This window comes from Salminus brasiliensis, chromosome 2 (assembly GCF_030463535.1).
Source record: "Salminus brasiliensis chromosome 2, fSalBra1.hap2, whole genome shotgun sequence".
NCBI lineage: Eukaryota > Metazoa > Chordata > Actinopteri > Characiformes > Bryconidae > Salminus > Salminus brasiliensis.
The window spans coordinates 22,028,400-22,043,958 of NC_132879.1; the positions used below are offsets into that span (position 1 = coordinate 22,028,400).

At 41.3% G+C, this 15,559-nt stretch overlaps 2 protein-coding genes across 2 annotated transcripts in view; one reads left to right on the plus strand and one right to left on the minus strand.

Moving 5' to 3' along the window:
* The window catches only part of gas2a (growth arrest-specific 2a), a 30,813-nt gene extending 29,550 nt beyond the window's left edge, over nucleotides 1–1,263 (minus strand). The window contains exon 1 of the mRNA XM_072670596.1: nucleotides 1,180–1,263. The gene's annotated coding sequence lies outside the window, so the exon portion shown is untranslated. The remainder of the gene's footprint in view (nucleotides 1–1,179) is intronic.
* Nucleotides 1,264–1,975: 712 nt separating this feature from the next.
* Nucleotides 1,976–3,872, plus strand: fancf (FA complementation group F). Its single transcript, XM_072670584.1, has one exon. The coding sequence runs from the start codon at nucleotides 2,208–2,210 to the stop codon at nucleotides 3,249–3,251; it is 1,044 nt and encodes a 347-aa protein (XP_072526685.1). The 5' UTR covers nucleotides 1,976–2,207; the 3' UTR covers nucleotides 3,252–3,872.
* The last annotated feature ends 11,687 nt before the right edge of the window (nucleotides 3,873–15,559 follow it).

Below are 15,559 nucleotides of genomic sequence, written 5' to 3' on the forward strand. Positions count from 1 at the left end.
AGCTGTAACAGATATGGACAGTAATGGGTAAAGGGAAATATGCCTCCAGTCTCTTATTTCATTACTTCAGACAGTTCATGAGCTCCCAACGAATACATAGCAACAGAGGAGCACAGAAGACATGCTCTCCTTTCTTTGTTTACAGAATTCATATCAACTGAAAACTCATCTAAGAGGCACTCCAAAAGGTCAAAGTTCACAATTTGCTCAAACAAGCATCAGGATGTAGACGACACCGTCCTACTACCTGACTACCTGCCGCAGCAAACAGTTTAACAGACTGGGTTTAATTCCTTTTACTGGAGTTTCTGCTTTTATTGTCATTGTTAAATGCACAATAACTGCTTAATTGCTCGCTGCTCACATGAAAGCAGAACGCAGAACTCGGCTGCCTTAAAACAGTGAAAAAAGATTTTTAAAAAGGCTAAATATTCTGTTTTCAAGACAGCATGTGTTCAATGCATTGTGCCTCTTCTGTTTTTACAACTTTAATATTTTAGAGCTGCTGCTACGCTCATCTTCTCCTCATAGCTGCAGCTATTTCTGTCACTTTTACAGACAAGCCACAAGTGTGACATGGCGTATTACAGAGAGGCTGTTAAAATTCCAAAATGCACTGCTTCCCAAACGCGATAGTCGCTGCAATATTCAACACATTTGTACTTGACCACCCAGCCTGAAGACAGGTTAGACCTAGAGGAGGAGAAAGCCTTTCTGTTACTGAGCTCTGAACGGAGAAGGCTGGAGACTGGATTAAAGATGAGGATGCCAGTATTACTTTGACCAATTACAGGTTAATTAAAGCTTAAATACACATTGCTGAACATGAACAGGACAAAGTCCAGAAATGTAAAACTTATTGTAAAATATTGTAAAAATGTTAATAACCTTCCCTTTTAAGAAAGTTAAAAGAATGCTTCAACAAAACATTATTTCAGACAGACATTATGATTTATAAGTAATAATAATAATAATAATAACTTTTATTACTTTGTTAGTTACATTGGCTAACAATGAAATAAACTGAAATAAATGCTGCAATAAAAAACTATTTCATCACATATAAATCGATAAAGCAATATTAAACGCAGTATTTTGTCTCTTCAAAAAGACAAACATAAAATAAAGAAATAAAGAAACTCTAAATCTCAGCTCTACCAGTTCTGCACTTGCACTCACCTCCAAACCGCACCGCTCTCTGAGAAAGCTCTGCCCCGCTCAGTGCGTCTCTCTGGCTCTCTATGTTCATGCTTTTCTCCTCCGCTCTCGCTCCGGGCTCCCTCAGTTAACGGTAAGCAGCGGGGGTCCCACTGACATGGCAGAGCAGCCGTGTGCTCTGTGCTGAGGGTGCTCTCTCTTGTGAGCAGCGTCTGTAGCTCGGCGCTGATAGGAGAGGCTGATCTGATGTGCTTGTGCTGTGTTAGTGCACTCGACTGTTCATTCTTCCACTCCCTCTCTCTCTCTCTCCCTCTCTCTTTCCCTCTCTCTCTGCCTCCAGCTGGCAGCCACGACTGTCCATTTCACGTGTAACTTCTAATTGAAAATGTCATGCTTAGCGGTTGTAGACAAGGACTGAAAGGAGTACAGAATTACATCATTTAAGTGAAAGTGCAGCCTTTAAAAAACTTTAAAAATATTTTCTTTTTATGTGATATTGTTTACTGGACATTTTTTACATGATAGTGTCTGTTTGCGTAAAACTTATGTCAGGGCTTAAGTAAATGAGTGTTTTACAAGCAAGTTATGGGGTCATTTGCACCGGGCAGATTATTTGCGGAGGCTTTTATTTTGACAAGCAGCTCATAAAATCTTTACGCCAAGATCCGAGGATCGGTCTATTTATTTGCTAAATATGGTTTCATTTCATTTAGCTTTGATCAGTCATTTTTTATTTGATTATAAGAGAATAGTCTGAAAATTTGCTCCTACATATGTTCTTAGGAGGCTTTTATTTTGAAAAACCGCCTCACTCAGCCTTTACTTGAAGAGGCGGGAATCGGTTTGTTTACCTCCTGCGCGTGGTCTTGCTTCTTTTAACTTCAGCAGTGTTAACAAGCCTGTGGGTTTTTTTTAAGAATTATTTTTATTGGTCGATTTTTTTAGGCGAGTTAAAAGTGTTTAAGAACCATAAAAGTCGCGTTTTGACCACAGTTTGAGCGTGTTGTGAAGGTATTAGCCACTTAGCCTGCGGTGGAGTGTAGCGCCGCATGGAGGCCGTGGTGAAGAACTTGGGCAGCACGCTGGAGTTACTCGCCGTGTCGCAGACGGAGTTCGTGAGTGAATGGGATGCTCAGACGGTGGACAGGGCGTTTCAGTGGGCAAAATACTGCGAACATATCTACAGTCGCTTCCACGCTAACCCCTCCGTCCGGCCAGTGCTGGAGGACTGCCTGCGCCTGACTAACGAGCGCCTGTCGGAGGCTTTATCCGGACACCACTCCACACCACTGAGCCTGGCTGATTTGGCTCAGTGCCGCCACAGGTTATTTATCGGCCTGGTAAGAAATCCCTTGGCTCCGTATTCAGTTGTTAAAACCCTTTTTGACAGACTGTTTGATGATGATGATGGAGACACAAAGCCAGACACTGAAACTGACCCGGACCTTGCTGGACTAATTATGTGCAAATCAGCCTGTAAAGTGTTGGGCTCCTTTCCACTGAAACCGCAGGAAACCTCCGGCTTGGGCTTTGATACCCAAGTTCACGGCCTGATGCTTTTACAGCGCATTCACTCCATACAAAGCCGTCCAGGCAATGAGAGCTACCTGAAGACATTGATGGACGCTGTCCTTCAGGACGCTGGAGGTTTGGACCACTTCTCTGACGTCATTGCTGCTTCTCTCTTGGTCGAAGACAGCACCAATGTGGACACTGCAGCTGCTCAAGACTTTCTTCTAGACTGGCTGCAAGGACATCATAGCCTTCTCCACAGCATGTGCCAGAAGTTACCTCTTGAACTGTGCACCAAACTTGCCCAGAAGCAGACGAAATTTCGGCTTCTTTATTGGGATGTTTTGAAGAATTGGGTGTCCTCCATGGAGTACGATGTGAGTGGTGGAGTATGGGTGCAGCAGTGTGACAGTCATGCGTCGTTTAAGACATTGGTGGACCATTTGAAGTCTTTATGGAGATCAGGTTCGTCATTAAAAGAGGAAACTGAGAAAGAGCTGGGGGTGCTTAAACAGGCGGATGGGGACTTTGAGGTTCAGGGACTGAGTGTTTGGACCGACCTGCTCCTTCAGCTCAGATGATTGTGGTTTGTTCAGCTTTTGCATTGTTGCAGCAGAAGGTTAAGCTGAACGAAGGTTGTGCAGCTGTGCTTAGTGTGAAAACCAGTTTGCTTCACTGGTTATTTACACCCAGATAGTTATTATTATTATTTTTATATATATATATATATATATATATATATATATATATATATATATATATATATAAAATATATTTTTTTACAGTTTGCCTGACATTACCCTGCTGCATTTGTCCCTAGTTTAAAAAGTTTGGTTTTAGCAGGTGGCCTAAAGACACTTCACTTTTTCTTCAGCTTGATGGATTGTGGCTTCAGCAGACAGGGGGAGACAATGCTCTTTAACCACATACACATCCTATCTCACTACACGCTGCAGTAATACCAGTGTGGCAGGCGGACCTTTTATGTAATTCATATAGCGTGATAAAATGTGTTGCTAATAAACAGATTTTTAATTTTGTTAATTACTGTTCCACCTGTAAAGCTGACTGAAGCGGACTGTTTTTAAAGTCCACTTTGGGTCAGGCACCATGACATAACTTCAAAATTGATGCATAAATCAAATCATTTCATTTTTGACTGTTCTTGAAAATAAAATGAGTTTACAGTAACAATTACCTTTTATGAGGGTCTGCCTCTTGCTGCCTCTCGTCTAAGTGAAGATGTCGGATATCCATCCATTACAAAGGAATTAAGTTGAGGGGCAGAATTGAATTGGGTGAAGGCGGGGGGGCTTGACAGATGGTGGCATCACTCATCGCCTTGGCAACGGTTGGCATTAGGCCTCTGAGTCAATCTTGGGAATGGGAAGGAAGGCCGAATGGTGAACATGCACGTCTCTCAAATTGGTCCCCCGAGTATGGGCTGTCGCGTGCTCCATCAGCTAGATTTCATCTGCTCCTTCGATTAGGGCAGGGGAGAGAGTGAGGCCTTGCATGGGGTTGTTCTGTATTTAATGATTAATGAGGTCACTTGAGCCTGTCAACACCCAGCGCCTAACCAGAACACTAATAATGGGGGGAACATGAAATCTCAGACAAGGGAAGCAGATCTCAGCTTCAGTGAGGTTTCAAATTGAATAATGAAAGGTGAGTGGTTTTACACTCCTGTCAGAGTTATTTACTCTCCGCTGAAACGTGGATTAGCCCAGCTTGCAGTCTTCTTGGACTGCAGGTTCAAACAGCGACGGAGTATGAGTAAGCTAATTAGACTTTGTTAGAGAGATGAATGGCAGTGATGCCAATAGATCTACTGTCTAATACTGTGGGATGCATTTTCGCTGTCAGAAAAAGACTAGAGGTGTTGGATTCAGCTTTATTGCTGTAGAAAGATGCAGATGACTATTATATATTCCTGCTGTGGTTGTGCTATAATTTATTCTGTTGATGGAATCTGAATCTCTGCTCTAGAGTTGCTGCTGTATCTCTGACTCTCCAGCAGATGAGAAGTCGGGGTTTTTTTCTCAGTTTTTCTTGTCCTTGTCTCCTTGGAAACCATGGAAACGTGTTTTCTCGGCACAGATATGTGGGGAGGCAGCAGCAGGCCAGTGCAAACACCAATTTAGCGTGCATAAAACTAGGAAAATACTGATGAAAGACTGTCCTTAGAGGACCTCAGTTCACAGATCTGTGCTGCAGTTTTTGTTTGCCACAATGGAGACAATGTAAATATTTGTGCTGAAGAAGGGACACAGTGAGAATGCATGAGAGTCTTGTTTTTGCATACCCCCAGCCCACTTGATGTTGGGAGCCTCCTAGGATTCTGACAGCTGGTTGGTTGGTCGGTCCGGGCTGTGACATATACTCGGCATTTCCTCAAACCTAAAGAAGCATCATTATTTTTACACTTCATTTTCTTCCCTTTGGGTGTGACTCACAGGCCCATGAACCTTGCACTGTTCAGTAGGTCATAAACTGTGGGTTTAATCTTCAACAACTATAGTCATAATATTTAAATGTTGACCTGTGTTCAGTTAAGGTATACTGGATGCACATTAATACATTGTGAATGCAGAAATCGCTTAATTATACAGAAATATCTCCAAAATTGCAGTTTTACAAGAGAAGACAAAAAAAACCTTAAGTTTCAATGGATGTCAATTGTGAAAAGTAATTTTGGGGTATTTCTATTGGACCATTCATCATTCATCTTTCTATGTATTGTGAAATATTTTAAGACAATGTAAAGAACCACTGCCAGATTCTCATTCTGTCAAAAGGAGAAAAATTGCAAAACTGAAGATACTGGGTTTTTGAGTGACAATATGAATATGATCAATATGAATATAACATGCTAAAAATAGTAATATTGGTAATAAAACCCCATTGCACGGCAGCACACACCCTTCATTATAATTTAGGCCCTTTCGCTAAATTGCAGCGCTTGGCAGTGTCTCAATAAAGAGGAAGGAGGAGGGGAATTGCCAACAAGGGCACGGCTCGTTAAGCCTGCGATGAAAAACCAGCTCACAGAGGCAGCGTCTAGCCAAGGGTCAGTGGTTTCACTTCAGCAGGGAGAGAGGGGATCTATCAATCTGCCCACGGGAGCATAACACAACTGAGCCATAGACAAACACAAACTGCAGCATGCAGCTGTCATCTGCTCCTCATTTAACTAGGAGAGTCGTTTTCATCAGCTATTCAATCTGGGAACTCGAGGCTTCCTCAAAGTAGGCTATAATGAGGATGTTCATGACAGATAACATGTTTCTTCTGTTTCAGAACTGAACACAGAATTAAAGGCTGGATGCAGGGATATTGAAGACCGTGCCGCCTCTGTGACATCTCTTGGTGGCTGTGCTTGCTCAGAGGTGCAACGCTCAGCTGATAAAGATCCAAGATAGATGCTTTGATTTGACTCACAGACGGATAGCGAGAGAATGCGCAGCAGCAGTCAGACTGTGTGACTCATGTCTGTTCCTCAAGCGAAAACGACTTTCTTGTAATTAGCAACAACACTGCATGTCTAGTGCTGGCTGATCGCTCATTTTCACCTCTCTCGCCATGTCTGTTTCACACACTGCCGGAGAGAGTGTTGGTGGTGGGGACAAGGAGTAAAGCAAAATGATGGGAAATGAGTGAAGAGGGAACAGCAGATGTATATCTGTAACGTTCTGAAGACTAGGATCTCATCAGCTTATAATGGGTATATAAATAATTGAGGAAATTACACTCGTCCAGTGACTTTTAAACAGTCCACACCCCACCCCTTTATCCCGAATGCCAGTGTTTAGGTTTTCTTCTTTGGCACTGGAGTTATGAGTAACAAGTAAGGTAAGTATATAACCAGCATATAACATTGAGCACATCACATGCCTAAATCATCTCACACTTTACACTGATCTCCTGTCAGTCTGCATGAGACACTCCAGGACACCCTATTACTCCTATCACATCTCCACCCTCATCCGTGTGTTAGGTTAAACAACATGGAGGAAGCTGGTAAGCGCTCTGTATTGCTGCAGACAGCTTGAAAAAACAAGCTGTGCTGCCTAGAGACTTTATGCCAACTTTGCTAAACACAAAACAAATGGAGTAAATAAATGATCACTTAGAGAACATAGCAGCAGCTAATTGTGCTAACCAGCTAACACAGGCAGTGACTGATAAACTTAACAAGCTACAAAGAACTATCGGGCAGCAAGCACACTCGACTATCATAACAACAGCTGCTAACACCTTCACGCTCCTCAAACTAGGGACGTTCAATGCCCGCTCTGATTACACAACACTGCTATACCAAAAATAACCTGTAGTGCACGTGGAGATCATGATTAGACGATAAGTCTTTTTGAAAAAACAGATTTCAGAGGCTTGAATGAAAAGCAGATCGACAGGTTTCTTGAATCTCAAACTGGTTTGCTTCTGTCGGCCATTACACTGTATGATATCGTTGAGCTTTTGAGTAGCTAAAAATTGCAGCCTACATTTTCATCTTCATTTTACACAGTGTCAAAAATCACATAAGAAACACAAGCAATTACATAACAATTAGACATGGGTTTAGAGAAATATGTGATTTGGCATGAAGTTTCATGATGCCTAGGTGTTTACAGGCTTTGCTACGTTAGCCTTAAAGCTTCCCTACAAAAAGTAAATATCAGATAAAATGGAAAAATAAAAATATAGAGATTTTTTTAAGGAACTGTCACTTTAATAGGTGACGGCACAAAAAGTAAGTCAAACTGTGGTAAGTGTGTATGTTAACCAGCTGCCTACATGATGAAAATGGGCCTAGAGCAAGCGTCCGCATTCTCTCCTGCACCAATTCACACTTTTCCCCGTGCAGAATAACAGGTGCTGTTCTCACTTTCTGTGTCTTGCTCTGTAGTTACAGTTTCATCAGCCAGCTCCAAGCACTGGGGCCGCTCGGATAGATGAAAACACGCCAGACAGCCCTGCTGATGGATACCTGTACTCCATAAATAGATGTCATCACAGAGCTGACAGTTTCTTCCACATGGTGGCAATGAAAGAGAATGACCTGAGGTAGTGTCCGGAACAGTTAGAAGTAGGTGATGTATGGCCATTGCACTTTTTGACATCATGAAGCAGGAACAATTCAATCCAGGAAAGTTCATGATCCTGTAGAGGGAAATTATCTCACTCCAGTTTCACAAATACCTGCGTATGTAAAGAAATTCTAAAGTTAATTTGGAAAGTGGGGAAATCTGGACAGCAGGACAGCAGCTTGTCTTTTCAGCTGGAGAAATTAAATAAAGCCTACAGTATCTAAACAGCTGAGCGTTTTAGAGGGCCCATATCACACATTTTATTGTATTTTAATTGGTAGACCAGGGGTCCACTGATGACATTTTGATGGTTTAAGCAATGATTCATTTTAACATTACAATTTTCAAAAGTGTCTTTATTCCTTAGAATTCATCAGACTTTTGTTATTATGGTTTTAAGGATGATAAATGTAAATGAATTCTGTTCTGATTGGATAACCAGTATTGTGCCTCATTAAAAGGGCAGTCCAGTTGAAACACTTCTTATAATGGCAGTGTTAATGGGTGGGGTTAAACTACTAAAGGCTGAATAGGTGGAGATATATATATATATATATATATATATATATATATATATATATATATATATATATATATATATATATGGTAAAATCACAAAAACAATAAATTCAAAATGGGCTTTTGTCATGCAGCTGTTGACTCAATGGACCAGGGAGTAAATGGTATGGTTTTGAAACTCTGACTATATTTATACTTTAGATTAAACTGTTTTATTTATGAAATATATAGGGGAAATGTACGTTTTCATATTATGGTCCCTATAATATAAGCACACACTTCTCTCTTATACTCTCTCATTCTCCTATAAGTTGTAAGTAATCAAATTTCCTTGGTCGCTGTAGATGCATAAACCTATAAGATTATAGAAATATTTGTCAGTCATGTTCCAAGTATTTGAAAAAGTGCTGCACAATTTCATGCAAACAGATTTTACTCATAGAGCTGAATGAGGAGATTATTTTTGTCGCTGCTTCTGTCCCTTCTGGCAAAAAGTGAATTAAAGATTTCAATAAGACAATGTTAAAAACACTTGCCATTTAAATAATAATCTGAAAACAATTCTCATGGCTTGTCTATATAGGCTAGTTGGCACCCACTTTAGTTCTGCTATAGGTAGACAGCTCTCTCGCTGAAAAAAGATAATTGAAATCAAGGTATTTCCTTTAAAATGACCCAGACTTAGTAAGGTGGCATGGAAAAGAGATAATTAAATCGTGATAATGACTTAGTAAAGCATGGGAACAAAATATAGTTGCTCTTCTTATTAAATTGTGGTCATAATCTTGTTCCCATGCCTTACTAAGCTGTGGCCACAACTTAGTTTTAATTATGTGGAATGTCGCCAACGGGTGAGTCCCACACGTTTAGTCCCACTGAATTTATAAGTAGTGTTCCAACCTGGACTGCTGTTTGAAGAGGTACAAGATAGGACCAACAATTAGAGCAGAGTCCATTTACATATTGGCTAATATGTCAAAAAAGCACAGCAACCGAAACAACTATAGCTGCAGTCCCCAAAGGCATCTAGTGTCTTCAGTGGGATGTTCCCTCAATTATTTATGAACCATCTTTGTGCTGAGATGCTTTGGGAAACCCAGCCTTTGTTTATTCTGAGGCATAAAGAGAAAGAGGTTGGAAAAGGGTCATGTAAAATGACTAGTGTCACACAAAAGTAGAAACAAATATAACACAGGAAAAATGTAGGATTTGGCCTCTTTAATAAATGAAGGAAAACTGCTTGCTGAAGCCTTGCTGAAGTAAAGCTTCTGCTACAGTGAAGAGCAAAGAGTGTTTGTGTTGGTTCTTTCTCACAGTGAAGGTTACAGATACGTCAGTCTCTCAGCTATTTGAGATTTTTCTCTCTCTCTCTCGCCCTCACTCTCTCTCTTAACCGCTACATACCAGATTCTGTTGTATTAAAAAAGACTCCTCCTCTTTCTTTGTCTCATCTCTTCGCTCTATGCATGCACTGACGCCCATGTGTGTACGCCTCCATGCTTGCGTATGTGTGTGTGTGTGGAAGTGTTACTTGACGGAGTGCTGCACTAGTTTGTCTATGTTTGGCTAGGTGAGCGTTATATAACTGCACGTCTAGACAGAAGTGAACATCAAGTGCTTAGGCCTATAGCTATACAATCTATTAAAGCTATTATAGCTATACAATCTCTAAAAATGTCTTTTTTTTCCCAAATTGCCACAATTTGAAATCATTTATGTAACCGTGTCCGATTATTTCTCATTATTTGCCGAGCATGGTCGCTTACTCTTAATGAATGTACCAGTGCTGAATGTAATTTTGGCTCGCTTCCATTTATTCAAGATTTCCCCCAGCAGCCTCGTCCAAATCACATTCTAATCAAAGGGAGTGTGAGGTGTAGCATTCATTAAATGTAAGCCCCTTGCCCGCTCACGCTCTCCTCCATACACACACTCAGCAGAGCCCATCTGGTCTGGGCTGAATAGGAGAGCATTACCCTAGGGACTTGTACCCTCTTCTCAACATGTGGCTATGCTCTCTCTTGCTCTCACTCTCTCTCTCTCCCTCTGTCTGTCACTCTCTCTCTCTCTCTCTTTCGATTTCTCTCACACTTTTGATCACTGTTAGACAGGGAGAGGTAGGAGGGCTTAGAGGCCACACCTGAGACCCTGCAGCACAAGACTGCAAATGACTCTAATCCAATTCATGTCACCATAGACCATTCATCTCAGACAGAAGGATTATTTGGATTTCTGAGTTTATCATAAACAGTTTAAAGGGCCTAGGTCCATGCAGGACATTTGCAGGTCTTTTGAGAGTCCAAAACAGTTTTTACTTGACTGATCTCTCTTTATTTATTAATAAGACATTTCCTCAATTACTTAACTAATTCATTTATTTTTTTCTCCAAAACAATTGACATTTTCCAGAGAGGTTTATCATCGCAGTCCAATGAAAAACATGAAAAAATGGTGATGTTATAGGAGAAGGCTAAAATGGTCTTAACATTGAATGGAAGTCAATGTAAAATAGGAGTTTAATCCAAGTAATTTAGAGCATTTCTATTGGTCTATTCGTCCAGACTTATTTACACACTGGATAAAGCATATAGCGGGTTCAAACTATGAAGAAAACTGTAAACAGACAAAAACACTGTTGTGTCCTCCATCAAAAGAAAATCTGGCATAACCAAAAACAGAGCTGGAAAAAAGGCCAGTTCCAAATCCCCAAACCTATTTTCCAACAATCTTGACTCATTTTATTCATGCACACAAATTTACATACACCCAGCCCACTAGCGAAATCTTTTCAAGAATAGATACAACATGAATTATGGAAGTAAGGCTTAAAGGCTCGGCCAACCAGAGCAAGAAGAAGAGCTGAGCAGAGGAAACACCGCAATAGAAGCATGGAAGATGGGGGATTGCCACCTGCCACGGTAAGACGAAGATGTAAGCAGGTGTTGAGCTAAAAGCTAATCCAGCCAACAGGTTACGATCGGCTAGCGAACCCCACAACATGCCAAGAGGACACTAAGAGGACAGCAACACTAAAGCTTGACATAAAAGGAAAATAACAGGGTTGTGAATAGACTTGCAAAACATTATTTGAGCATTTATTTTGCACAGTCCAAAGTCAGATACTCACGTCTTATACATTAAAGACCAACGTAAAATACTGAATAAATGCAGTCTAGGGACAATTTAATGCTAGCCGGACTGAGACAGTTATAACTTGTGAATGGCTGTATTGCTGTAGGCAGTTATATTTAAATGCATTTGTTTTCAAGACATTACAGAAGTTTTGTGCCTGTCTCTGGACTGTATAAACCACACTGGATGGTATGTTTTAATTTAAAATGTTTTAGGGATTTAAACCTCTATGGTAACTCCAACATTTCAGTAGATTATTTTCCACTCTATCTAAAAAGTGAGGGGCTGAGAAAGTTCTGAGGGTATTTATTGCTCAGCCAGCCTCCACAGAGTAGGCAAACACTGCCGCTTATTTCTCTTAGAGAAAGAAAACTGCAATGTCAGTGCCCGACAGCTTGCTGTTCCTGCAGGGACTTCACTATTTTGGGATGGTGTGAACAAGATGGGGAAGGGGGAAGTAGCTCCCACTTCTTGCAGGAGAGGTGTTAATAAGTGATGAAATATTCATTTTGCCTCAGTCAGACAGAACAAAAAGGTCTAGTTATCCAACTGATGTAGATGTTAAAATACCACAAAGCTAGCCTTTCTCATTCATTACTGCTAATTTCTTGCTAAAGTCATTGTTCGTGTGAATGCGAATCAGATTTACTTAGTTATAATGGGTATCATGTTAAACATCAGTTATTCACCGTGGCTAAATATAAATACAAGACCATTGCTGGGTGTAGAATGTGGAAAGGAGGAACTGTAGATGAAATGTAGAATGAAATACAGTCTGTGGTAGTACTGAAACATTGATTAAAGCCATAGAGGAAGTATGGATGTATAGTAGGAATATTTGCGTCATTTCTTTGTAGCTCAACTCTGCATGAATCATACCTGGACTACTTAAAGGCCTGACACAGGGACAAGCAGGAAGGAAGGAAGAAATAAATAAATTAAGAGAACTGTCCTCTAGGTAGTGCTAGTGATAGCTGGTATTGGGGTGTGTCGGCACAAAAAGGAATACAACATTTTAAAACATTCACTATAAGGACAAAAGTATTGGGACCAACTGCTCTTTTATTGTTTTGTCCAAAATAAAGGGTATTAAAAAATGTTCTGCTTTTGTTGGAGTAACTGTCTCTACTGTCTGGGGAAAGCTTTCTACTAGATTTTGGAGCATTGCTGTTAGGATTTGATTGCATTCAGTGACTCAGTGAGCCTTAGTGAGGTCAGTATGTTGGATGATCATCACTGTACTTTATCCCCAACTCCCCAACTCATCCCAAACATATTGGATGGAGGACCATCATTTCAGAGAACACAGTTCCATTGCTCCACGGCTCAATGCTGGGGGGCTTTACACCCTACTAGCCCATGCCTGGCATTAGGTATGGTGCCTATAGGTTCATGTTTATGTGCTCCAGAGAGTCCTATTCTATTGGCAGTACTTCTCTACAGGGACTAGTGTCAGCAATGGGTGCAACGTAAAATATCTGAAAGCATTCATTAGAAAGGGTGTCCACAAACATTTGGACAGGTAGTGTTTTACAATATTTGTAGAACCAGGTGAAATATTTGAGAACGAGTGGGAAAATCGGACAACTGTAATTCAGAAGAAAGGCTTTTCCCAAACTGCCTGATTGAGCCTTTACATCTATCGTGGCAGCTATTGCTTTTTCCATTACTTTGCTGTAACTCCTCAGAGGCCTCCAGCACTGTTAATATTAGTGAGTGCATGGCTGCTTGTAAAACTGGGTGGATTTATTAGAAAAAGGTGGGGGTTGTAGGTGGTCAAAGGGATAATCATGTTCAGGCCATGCTGAGCCCTGCTGAGCTCACGTCATTAAAAAGTCATTCTGGATCTTGATTAGAACGCACAGTCCCCTAGAGATCCGTGGATACCCCTTAGCACCTGCCCCCATAGCCTAGCTCCAGCTCATCAGTTACACAACACAACACACACAAACACACCAGCCCAAAAAAAAGCTCCATCTTTATTCCACCATGAAGGAAATCTCATAATATGAGGTAACCCTAACGTTTAGCCCTAGCTGTACAGGAGGCCTATTATATCACAAACAAAACACAAGGTAGCTCATTTAGAGAGCGTTCACCCAGCGGCATTACCAGTTGGGTGGATATGTCAGCAGGGCAATAGGCGTGTCTGGCGTGGTTCGTTAGCTGTGGGAAAACATGTTCAGGTTGGCTGGCGACAGGATTGTGTGTGCTGTGACATCAGCATGCGCACAGGAACGAGGCAGCCTTGGTCATTACTGTGTGCTAGCTTGTCTCACAGCCTTGAGCTACAGTCACTCACTGCATGTCTGCTGCAGAATATGCCAACCAGCTCAGCATTGGGAAAAGGTTTGATATGGAACAATTAAAGGTTTAAATACAATATAAAAAAAGAAAAACAGTATATTGATGTATTGCTTTATGAATTATTGTGAATTATTGGACTTTAAGATCTTAAATCCTTAGAGATATTATCAAAAAAGCTAGAAAATAAAAATATTGAACAGATAATTTCCTCAATTTTAGATTACCCAACTCTACACTCTTACTATCACATGTAATGCTCCTGACGGTGGGATGGTGAGGACTGACACATGCCTCCTCCAACACATGCGTAACCAGCCACCACCTCTTTTCAATCTCCCATCGATGCAATGTCACCAGGCAATCCGTGCCCTCTGAGAAAAGTACCAGGTACCCACCTGATGAGACGGCTAGCAGATGCGTGTGATGCGGGGAGAAAGCAGGGCTAATTGTGCTCTCTCTGTTTTCTGGCTGCTGATGGCAGGCAGCATACCTGGGATTCAAGTTCAGGTTCAAGGTCATTGTTGTTTCAACCATGTGCACACAATGAAGTGGAATATCCGCAATGGAGGGCAGAGAGAGACTGTCTTTGCAATTCGATGCAGCTCCTTATGATGCCCTCTACAGTCCCTCTGCATCCATAGGGGGCAAGTCAGGATGGGGGCAAGGAGATGAACTTTTCTCAATCTGTACAGAAAAAAAGATGTCCTGGACTTTCTTGGATTTGTTGAATGTGAACAACAAAGGACTTTGTGATCCTAACAATCTTCACAGCAGAGCCACTGATGTTCTGAACATGTCCGATAGCTGCTGCACCTCCTCTCTGTATACTGAGTGCTGAGTCGTTCCATGGTTGTGTCACCAGGGAACTTGTGATGTGATTCAGACTGTACTTTGCAGCAAGGTCGTGAGTCAGCAGAGTGAACAGCAGCAGACAGAGAAAACACAGATTTGAGCTCAGTGTGGAGGTGCTGGAGATGCTGGAGGTCTCTCAATCAGGAAGTACGGCATCTAGTTGCAGGATGGACTGGACCTTTGCAGAACTGCTTCAGTGTGTTTTGGACCTTGCGATAGCATTTCAACTTTAGATCAGGAATGATGCTAGGCCATTCTAAAAGTTTACATTTCTTATTTTTAGCCATTGTGAGGTAGACTTGTTGATGTGCTTTGGATCATTGTCTTGTTGCATGGCCCAACTAGGTTCCAGCTTAACCTGAAGTCTAATTGACAGAGGATCTGAATTCATAACCAGCTTTGAAATGTGCAAAGATTGTCAAGAGCCATCAGATCATCAGGAAGAGAGTCCCAAAGATTAGGGCCATTACTGAAAGCGGACTTTCCACTTTTAAGCTGGGCAGCAGGTACGACCAGCATATTCCTGACAGCTGTTCTGTGGTTGGTGAAGTGTAGTGGGTAACAGCGCTGCCTTCCCTGTCCAATTCCTCAGCCTGGCATGCCCACCACTCTACACCTATAGAAGTCTTTGGGCAAAACTCGTAACATTACATTTGCCTAACTCTCTCTGAATAAGAGCATCAGCCATAGTGCCATAAAGTGCTATAAATGTGATCTGAGGTACAGTGAAGCAAGTGGACCATGAATGCCTTTAGTTAAAATAATTAGTAAATAATGGAAGAATCTTAAAATCAACAAATGCAGCTGTCTGAGGACAGGTGTATTATGATACCTTATTTGTGTGCCTGTCAGGATTCTCGGTGCAGCATTTTGCAACATGTGCAAGCTGGATATAACAAATCAATTAAGGACTGACATGTTAATTAAGCTCTGAGGCTTTACATCTGGAAATGTGTGCAGACGTGTTTGGATGCCACCATTACCATTTA